General features: G+C 49.0%; 1 protein-coding gene across 3 annotated transcripts in view; it reads right to left on the reverse strand.

The window, feature by feature from the left end:
- The window catches only part of LOC112665067 (antimicrobial peptide NK-lysin-like), a 104,014-nt gene that overhangs the window by 21,859 nt on the left and 71,744 nt on the right, over window positions 1-10,411 (reverse strand). The window contains exons 1-5 of one of the 3 annotated variants that reach the window (XM_025454865.3): window positions 6,102-6,259; window positions 5,461-5,567; window positions 4,911-4,994; window positions 3,602-3,770; window positions 2,368-2,537 (exon numbers count right to left, since the gene is read on the reverse strand). The exons of 1 other annotated variant lie outside the window; for it this stretch is intronic. In XM_025454865.3, the coding sequence (XP_025310650.3) occupies window positions 2,455-2,537; window positions 3,602-3,770; window positions 4,911-4,994; window positions 5,461-5,567; window positions 6,102-6,153 (495 nt within the window). In that variant the 5' untranslated portion in view covers window positions 6,154-6,259 and the 3' untranslated portion in view covers window positions 2,368-2,454. Of the gene's footprint in view, window positions 1-2,367; window positions 2,538-3,601; window positions 3,771-4,910; window positions 4,995-5,460; window positions 5,568-6,101; window positions 6,260-10,411 lie in introns of those variants that run through there. One more of the 3 variants, XM_049096025.1, reaches the window with a different exon arrangement.

A 10,411-nucleotide genomic window follows, 5' to 3' on the forward strand; every position in this document is an offset into this window, starting at 1 on the left:
ACCCTTTCAATCCCAGTGCACATGGCTGTTGTGCACTGAAACCATCTGACTAAGGTCCCCAAGGCCCAAAAGCACCCAAATCCAGGGACCGAATTTCCTCTGTCTTCTTCTTTCTTACTATCTCAGTGACCCTGGACAAGCCCAGCCATTCCCTAGAGCCTGAAACATTTGGTTCTCTTGGCTCCTTAGCCCCATGTCTGGTTTCCCCTGTGCCACTGGCTGCCTCTCCACAATCTCCTTGGTGCTTTGCTCCTCCTCCACCACCACCAGCCGCCACAGGTTGACTAGCCCCTCCTGTCCTCAGACAGGAATGTTCTCCTTCTGCACTGTCTCCCTGCCCTTCACACCCAGTTCAAGGACTTCAAATTGGGCTTGGCCCAGACACCCCCTCCCCATCCACCGACCTGCATAGGGAATAGACACAGTCTTAGGGTCAAAGAAGAACCCTTCCTCATTCTCTCCAAGTCCACCCATCTAAGTGTCTATCCCCCTTAGTACATATCACACCACCCATCCAGGTGCTAAGGCCAAATTACTACAAGTCTTTTCTCTTTATTTTTAAATCATGTCAGATTTCTGGAAAACTTGTAAGACTAGAACACACAGCTCCCGTTCACCTTAACCAGATTCCCCCACTGGTAACATTTTACTACACGTATGTGCTGTGCTGTCTTGTCCTGGTGTTTCTGAGCGTACATGTTACCATTCTGCTAACTCACTGGCAGTGCATTGCGGACGTGATGCCCCACGACCCCCTAATACTTTAGCGTGTGTTTCCTTACAAGAAGGACGCTGTCAATCATAGGGTGGCACTGCCATCCACATCAGGACGCTACCATTAGCACAATATTATCATCCCAGGCTGCAGTGAGTTTCCCAGATCACAGCAGCCGTGTCTTTTGCAGTCTTGATACACGCCAGGCTCATCTGTTACAATTACATCAAGCATCTTCCTAGTTTTCTTTGAATCGGAAGAGATGCTCCATCCCTTCTCCTCTTTCATGATCTTGGCATTTTGAAGAGTACAGACCAGCTGCTGTGCGGAAAGTCACTGTGGGTTTGTCTGATGTTCCTCAAGATTAGTGCATGGGCAGGGGAGGGGGCAGAAAACATTAATCACCTGTCTGCCATGTCTCCACTGTCACCCTAACTAATAATGCCATTTAGTAAGTAATTCCCATCTAGTAAATCTTTGTGGGAATACAGTTTGCAACTTTGACTACATTTATTATGTGGTATTTTGAGGTAACACTTTCCTTTTTCCCTTATTAATTATGATTATTTATATCTATATGGTTCTTGGATTCTACGTTACACAATGAGGGACAACATACTGTTGTCCTTACCCATTTAAATACTCTACTTGCCCCAGATTTCACCATTGAGAGTCTCCTTGAACTGCTATTGGGTTGAATCTTGGTGGATGCACCATTGCTTTTGCTGATGGCCAATATTCACTCCCTCTCTAGTTACCATCCCTTTCCAGGTACCATGTCCATTCTCCCCTGAGTGACTGAGGAGGATAAACCCCGCTTCCGCACCAGGGGTGTGTCCTGACTTGGCTCATGCTATCCTGTCGCCCAGGCCCTGGGAACCAGGGGATGGATTCCAAATAGGTTGCCTGGCCTACTCCAGTCAGTGCGAACAGAGATGTCTAATGGGCTTCTGGAAAAGAAGCCTCCATTCTCCTCACTGGGAGCAGGTAAAACATAGAATCAGCAAACACTCTCTTTCTGTCTGGATGACACAGTATAAAATGACAAGTGTGATGAGGCCATTGCTGCTGCCCAGATGGAAGCTAGCCTGAGATCAATCTCACTATACAGAGGTGGGAGGAATGTAGACAATAGCAGAGATAACAGGACTGAAGCCTGGTGACGCTACTCATTTCTGGATCATCCTGTGCCTGAAGCCAGCTATGGACTGCTTAATGATTTCGACCAATAAATTGTCTTATTCATTTAAGCCTGAAGGACCTAAGATTTCTCTTCCTTCCCAAGCAAAACAATCCTAAATATTAAACTTCCCAAAGCAGCAACCGAAGCAAAGAATGCATTTCAGCTCCTTAGGACCAAGAGCCCTCTTAACTACAAGCCTCTTGTTCTCCCCCGCTGGTCTGAGAGCTTCTGGGGTATATTCACTGTGTCCCCGGCTCTGAGAGGAGTGTGTATCTCTACTGAGGGCATCATAAGCATCTCAAGTATATGTGGAAAACCTGCAAACGTTGTCTTGTCCACCGCTACATCCTCAGCTTCTACAACAGAGTGTGGGACATGCAATAAACATTCACTGAGGGAGTGCATAAGTCACCCAAGCCTGTCTCCGAGCCCCTCCCCTCCAATCCCCCAAAGGAACAGAAGCTGTGGCCAAAAGCTTGCAAGACATTTTATTCTCCTGCCAGGGGACGACACTGCAGGGAGCTAGCTGAGAGAAACCGGAGGGTCAGTCCTGGATTTAGGAAGGCAGGAGCTGGCGGTGCCTGCTGGAGACTCTGTGCTTCTCCCCGGGGTGGAGTAAGGTCCCAGCTCCTTGGACACCTGGAGTGGGGAGAAGAAACAGCTGTGGCAGGTGTGGGGTCCCTGCAAATGTGCACTACAGCCACCTGCCCCTGCTGATCACACCCAGAGTTACATCCTGGAACCCAGTCAGGAGCCTGAGGGGTTTTGGGGTTCTGGAGATGGAAATCACAGCCTCCAGTGACAGGAAGTGGTGGGGACCTCGCATTACGAGGTGACCCCAGATCTGCCAGCATCAAGTCCCAAAGCCTCAGTCAAGGCAAGACTGGCTGCCAGAGACACTCAGGGCCCTTCTCCGCCCCCAGTCCCACCACCCTGGCCTGATCTGTGGGCGCAGCCTGGGCAGCCCTGGAGGGAGAGGCTGCAGAGCCCTCCCTGCCAGCGGGGTTCCCGAGCCCAGCTCTCGGGCCCCGGGTGTCCTGGACTAGATGGTGCCTGGTTCCTGTTCCCAGGAACCGCTGCTGGGCTGGGGACAGGAGTCAGTCAGGGCTCTGTCGTCTATGCCTAGCCCAGTCTGAGGCCACTTCCTTGGTGGTAACCTCCTTACGCATAATCATCTCACTCAAGCGTTACTCAAAATAAGAAATCAGGATTATTATCCCCTTCACAGGTAGAGACGCTCAAGTTCACAGGCGTTAAGCTACTTGCTCAAGTGCATGGCTGACCAGGGATGGAGCCCTGATGTCACCCAGGGTTGCCTGGGAGAAAACCCAAATCCCTTGGGGCACCTGGCTGGCTCAGTGACTCACCTGGGCCTCTGGCTCTCAGGATTGTGAGTTAAAACCCCACGATGGATGTAGAGATTACTTAACATTTTTTTTTTAAGTAAAAAATTTTAAAAGCCCAGATTCTTCATGAGTATTTCGCAACCTTTTTGTTATAGCCCACCTGCCCAAATTCTCCAGACTGCCACACAGTGGGGGGAGGAATGTGTCAAACAAGGGCGCTAGGAGGGACATGTAGGAGTAGCTTATGAACTTGTCTATGACAGATGTATTTCCATGTTTTTACACCATGTTGCATATAATTGGGGATGAGATCTGGACCCTCCAGGAAGGGGTTCCTGCTGTTACCTCTGTACTCACCTACTTGATGTCTGCACAACCTGAAGGTCACACAGATATCCCTGGAGGGATCACTATTCAGGAAAAACTGGGCAACACTACACAAAACTCTGGTGAGGATATCTTTGCAGACTTTTTCCACCGCTGGAATCTTTGAGCACACCGCTGTTGTAGCCTTCTGAATGGCTTCCTGAAGCAGCAACAGCACCATGACGAGAAACAAGAATTAGCTGTGCTCTGCCCCAACCACCCCCACAGATCCCAGCAGCTCCTGGCCCTGGGACCCTCTGACTGTGGGCTTGCTGGGAGGAGGCTCTGGTGCCAGGTGGCCATGGAAGCAGAGGCTGGAGAGACCGGGATGGGCCCTCATGCCCAGTCCCAAGGCCCTGATCCGGGCCTGGCCAGGAGGGGCTCAGGAGACAAGGACAGTTGGCTCTGTCCTGTGTCAGTCCCTAGTGCATCATCACCCCAGGCCCACTGTCTTGTATGTGGAGTACAGTGCCCTCTGCTGCTACCCCACAATCAGGTTCTGCCTACAGAGCCTCCTGGGTCCCAGGGCTGGCAGGGCTCAGGCTCAGGTGCGGCGGGGAAGGTTAGGAGAGAGAGCTTTGAGCCTTGGCACATTCCATTTTGCAGTATCCTCTACTGCAATCGCAGGAGAGAGGCTACAGCTGAGTGCCCAGGGCTGAGGGTGGGCCCTGCAGCACCCAGAAGCTGAGCAGGGTCAGGGAACAGAGGAGAGGGAGGGAGGGAGGGAGGGAGGGAGGGAGGTGAAACGAGGCTTCCTGGGAGGAACACATCCACTTGTTCAGCACTTGCTCAGGACCAGATGGGAAACTCAGCTCATCCCACCCCTCAGCTCCTTCCAAAGGATTAAGGAAGTGGTTGGGGGATTAATATCTATCCCATTGCACAGAGAAGGCAACTGAGGCTCAGAAAGCTCAGAAACTGAGGCTCAGAAACTTGGCCCAGGCATGCAGCTAGAGGTGACACATCTGGGGTTCATCAACCCTGACCCAGATGCCCTTGGATCCAGCCTCATAGGCTCTCCCGTGGGCACATGCAGTACGACCACAGGAGAAAGATTCCTACCTCTCCTGGCTACAAGTTTTCTTTGACAATGAAAGAGAAAGCATCCTTGCCTGCTCCCAGAGCATCCCAATTTCAAATGATTCTCTGTAGTCCCTCCCCAGACACAGGAGGGGACCTCAGATACCCTGTTGAGAAGGTCTGGCCCAAACAGGGATCAGCTTCTCCTCAGGGTCCTGCCCCCAGCCCCTACTTTGACCCCAGATGCACGTGCAGTTGGTTCCGCAAATCTGAAGATCACCTGAATCTGGGACGGTCCCACGCAAGTCCTCAGCCAAGTCATTATCATTCGACAAATATCACATCGGTTGAACTGTGGGTCACCCTGTCAGAAAAAGGTCCCCAAAGTGGTTTCTCAGAAATCCCTAGAATCCTGAGCAGAGATTCAGAAAGGAGCCCTTGCATCCTCCTAGGCCACCACGATGACCAATGATCTTTCTGTCCTTTAGGGTTAGGACCAGCTAGCTGCCTGGCCCGAGCTCACCTTCTTGGTGGGCTTAGCGGGGTGACGCACCCAGAACCTGTCCCACACCCACTGCACCTTCTCCATTCCAACACCTGCCCCCCTTGTGTTCTCTGCTCAGACCCCAGAGGGGCCTCTCAGGGGAGGGCCCAGACAGACCAAGGTAGCCGCCCTGAGCCAGGCACAAGTGCGCACAAGAGCAGCCGTCTTCAGCCCACTGCTCTGTCCCCCCCACCCTCCGAAAGAGATGTGCAGCTATCGCCTGGTGCTCCCTGGATGCAGAAAACGAGGAGGGGCTCGGGAGGTGAGCAGGGAGCCAGCAAAGAACCTGGGCAGCCTCCTGGGCCAGTCTCCTGAAGAACTGCTCTTCCTGACAAATGTCGGCCGTGGACAGGTCATCATGGTCCTCAGGGATCAGACCAGAATAGGTCAGACCTGCAAAGACACAGCATCAGCATCTGTCCACACGTGGAAGAGGAGGGGAAGTCAGAACTCCTGGCTGCTGGGGAGCCCAGGAGGTGGCCAGAGCCCCGGACAGGAGTGGGGCTTGGAGAGGGGCCCAGGAGGCCTGTCCTCACACTGCCCTGGGGCTGCCTTGACCAAAGCTCTGTGAAAAGACAATGCTCTTAAGACCTTTCTGGAAACGGGAAAAGAAGATAATATCTCTCCAACATTACCATCTGTACAAACTTTTCTGTCTACCAGTGCCTCTATCTCTATTCTCTCTCTCTCTCTCTCTCTCTCAAAACACACAAACACACACAAACACACACACACACAAACGCGCGTGCAAATTTTCAGAATGCACTAAAATGAAAAAAATCTCATCCCTTCCCAAGCTTGTCTTTCTTTCCATCTTACCTTCCGCAAAGACTTCATATTAAGTGATCAAGTCCAAATCACTCTCCAGAACTGTCCCAACCCTCAGCTAAAGAGGAGCTGCAAAGATCACATGGGGAATGTCCTTACCTGGGGTGGCCAGGAGCACCGAGGCGAGGAGCAGGAGGGCCCAGGAGGTCATGGTGAGGCAGCTGCTGATACACCCTCACAACCCCTTTATGCAGGCTGGACACCTTGCATCTGACCTTGCCGGCTCCTGCTCCTCTTGTAGGCCACCTCCCAGGTCCTTGGTTTACCACAAATGCCACCAGTTTGTGGAGAAGTGGGGGGAGGAGAGGCTCCACACTATCTCTCTTCCCTCCCCCCACACAGAGCTTTCCTAGCTGAGTGCAAGGTGGCTGGAGGGCACAGCTGCCATGATGCCCCCACCCTGCCCCGGATGTGGTCATGGAAGAGCCATCCTTGCACCTGAGGGCTCAGGGAGGCACCTTGGCCATGAGCTCCCATCCCCCACCCCTTCCCCCACCTCCCAGGGGTCTGTGCAGGTGTCCCTCCCCCAGCCATCCCCATTTCCCTGCTCTCCCCCAGCCATTTCAGCCCAGTAGCTCTAGCAGACTCCACCAGACTTAGAGACAGGTGCTTGGGGCAGAACTGGCAGCTCCTCCCATCCCTGCCTTCTCGGGTGGGGGACACCCAGCATGAGCTCAAGGACTCCCTGTGTCCCCAGCCCCTCACCAGCCTGCTGGCCAGCATCGTGGAGGCAGGCTCTTCCCTCAGAGCCACCTTCAGCCCCGCCTGTCAGGGCCCTGGGCCACAGGGAGACACAGCCCGTGGGAAGGAGGTGAGTCCTGGCCAGGGGTCGAGGCCCAGCTCCCAGGCCCCTAACTCCCCATCTGTGCACCAAGGTCACGGCCCTCATCCGTAATAACCGTGGCGGCTGCCCACTTAACAGCCAGTATCAGATAAGTAAGAGACCATCGTTTAGGGTAAGTCGGTCCCAGACATTGTGCAGAACATCCTCCTGCTACGGCGTGTGCCCTCCTTACCTGACACCCACATTCAACTGGGCATCCCCTCATTTGTGTGGCGCCTTCACCCACCTCCTTCATGCCTCAGACCAGGACACTGGGTGCAGATAGCAGGGGACCTGACCTCTGCCACCAGGCCTGCGGGGGACACTGCGGGCACCAGAACGCGCCTCCCACCTCCTATTGGGTCTTTCCCCGCCAGCTGCTGAGATGGCACAGCCACCCAGGCAGGACCAGCTGACACCCAGCCCTGCATCCTCCTCAGTGTGTCTCTGATGACTGTACCCCCTGCCACCTGCCCGGGAATCCCATCGTGGGCCTACAGCCTTGTTCTCTAAATCACTCTACTTTCCTGAACCTATTCAGAGCAATGCCCTCCACTCAGCCTCTGCTGAGAAGGGAAGAGGGTGGGGTCCCAGGCAAGCAGGCCTCTGACAAGCTGGGGGCTCTAGGGCAAGGGTCTCCATCTCTTGGAGCTTCAGTTTCTTTTCTATCAAAAGGGTAGAGTGTCATTTGTTCATAGGGCTCCCCTGTGGGGTGTCTTTGTTCATGAGGAAGCTTTACAGGCTTCTGTGAGCACTGCTCCTGTGCAAGGGTAACAATTGCTTTTGGGGGGGTTGAGGGGCTTTCTGTGCTCAGGAAGGTGCCAGGCTAGGAAGGTGTCCTAGATCTCCTCCCCATGGGACTCCTACGCAACCCTAACATTTGAATGTTCTTACCCAATTATTAGCATCAGAAACAACAGAATGGACATTATGACTGATCTTCCAGGAAGAATAATGGTTATACTGTGAAAATGCTAATAAATTGGACAACTAATGTTGAAATGGACATATCCCTATAAAGACACAAACTGCGAAATAGACCGAAAAGAATGGAAAATCCATACGGACCTATAATAAGTAAAGCCATGGAATTAATAATGCAAACTCTACCCACAAAGAACAGCCCAGGCCAGATATCTTCACAGATGAATTCTACCAAACATCAAAAAAAGAATTAATATCTCTTCTTCCCAAACTCTTCCAAAAACTGGAATAGGATGCCCTATAGTCAATACCAGAAAAAGGTAACCCAAGAGTACCAATATCCTATCAATATGGTTGCAGTAATCCTCGACAAAATCCTCACCAATGTAGAACATATAAAAAGAATTGTACACCGTAACCAAGTAGAATTTTTCAGGAATGCAAGATTATTTAACACCTAAAATTCATTCATGTGATTCACTACAGCAATAGAACAAAACATAAAAACCACATGATCCTCTCCATGGTCACAAAAGCATCATTTGATAAAACTCAACATCCATTCACATTAAAACACTCACCAACTAGAAATGAAAGGGAAATCCTGCAACCTAATAAATTGCATCTATATAATCCCCCAGCTGACATCATACATCTTGATGACAAACTAAATACTTTCCAACAAAGACCAGGAGCAAGACATGGATGCCTGCTGTCTCTACACCTATTCAGTATTGCACTAATGATACTAGCCAGGAAAATTAAGAAACAAGATGACAAAATACATCCATGAGCAAGGAAGATGTATGCCTATCTCCATTGGCAGATAACATCTCCTGTGTAGGTAAATACTAAAGGATTAAACAAAAAAATGAATTCATTCTAAGGTGTATCTAGAAGCCATAGACCTCCATTATCAAATGATTCAAAGGTGCAACACTAGATTTTACTAGATCAAAATTCATGCATGGATGGAACTAGGTATTTACCGTTTTTTATGTGAGTAAACTTGATCAGTCTCAGTGGCAGGCTGTTTTGTGTAATTATTGTAAAATCTCTGTAAAAGCATGCTAGGAGGCTGTTCTTAAAAAGTTTCATAACATTTCCACTTGTAAGAACATCCAAACATGTGGACCACTTTTGAGAAACCGCTCTTGTGCTAACCATCTTCTATAAGATCATATGTAAGAAGGTGCTCACTAAATGGGATTAAAACTCTTAAACAAATGGTGCTGGCAAAACTGGAGAGCCCATGGAAAACACTGAAGGTAGACCTTACTTTCCACCATATACGAAAAGTCACTAGAAATGGATTCAACACCTACGTGTAAGACCCAAAACTACAATATCATTAGACTAAAACGTAAGGAGAAAGCTGCATGACATTGGACTTGGCAATAATATCTTTCTGTCCGTTATAGCAAAATGAAAATGCAGCAAAATGGAAAATTTGAATTTCATCAAACATAAGAATGTATGCATCCAATGACACAGGCGGAAGTGACTAGCGATTTTTGGAAGGGTAAAAATATTTACAAATCATTCTTTAATACTGGGCTACATTCCAGGATAATCAACAACAAACATCAAATCACTCAATTTAAAAAAGTGAAAAGGACTTTCAATACACTCTCCCTTCAAGATATAGCAATGGCTAAGAAGCATATGAAAAGTTGCTCCTCATCAATAATTGTTAGGGAAACGCAAGGCAAAACCACAATGAGGTAGCACCCCATTCCTGATAACTGGGCTCTTATCAAAAACAAAAAAACAAAAAAAAAATTACAAGAGTTGCTGAAGATGTGGAGAAAGTGTGCACTGTTGTTGTAATATCATAAAACCACTATGTAAAGTAATATGGTGGTTCCTCAAAAAATTAATAATAGGCTACTACATGCTCCAGCAAGCCCACTTCTGGATATTTATTCACAATATGAGAAAAGAGAATCTCAAAGAGGTGTTCACACGCTCAGGATCATAGCAGTCCTATTCACAATAGCCAAGAGGTGAAAGCAACCCGAATGTCGATGGACACATGATGGATAAATAAAATGCATTATAAATATATGTGTGTGTGTGTGTGTGTGTGTTATTAATCTTAAAAAGATAAAATCCTGTTGAATGTCAGAACATGCATAGACTTTGAGGACATTAAACTGAGTGAAATAAGCCAGTCACAAGTAGGCAAATACTGTATGATTCCATTTCAATGAGTAGTCTAGAGGTGTCAAATTTTGGAAACATCAAAAAGAATGGTGGTTTCCAGGCTTTGGGTCAAGGGAAAAATGAGAGTCATGGCTAAACAGTGAGTGTAGAGTCTCAGTTCTGTAGGTTAAAAGTCCTGAATGTCTGTGTCACAACAGTGAGAATATACTCAACACCGCTGAGTGGACATTTAAATATTATTAAAATTGTAAAGCATGTGTTGTGTGTATTTTACAATGTAAAGAATAGCGATCCCTGATAAAGGAGGTAGTAGAGCTCACAACTCAATCACGCAAGCGCTTTTCCTTGAGATAAGCAACAGACCTCTCTGTGCAACACAAGTGCCTAGGATACTCCTATCTCGTCACGCAGAACACCATGAGGACATGTTCTCAGGACACACAATATAATATTTATAAGTACTTTTTGTTTTATCTTCAAACAGAATTTGGGGTGC

This window comes from Canis lupus, chromosome 17 (genome assembly GCF_003254725.2).
Source record: "Canis lupus dingo isolate Sandy chromosome 17, ASM325472v2, whole genome shotgun sequence".
In the NCBI taxonomy this organism is placed as follows: Eukaryota; Metazoa; Chordata; class Mammalia; order Carnivora; family Canidae; genus Canis; species Canis lupus.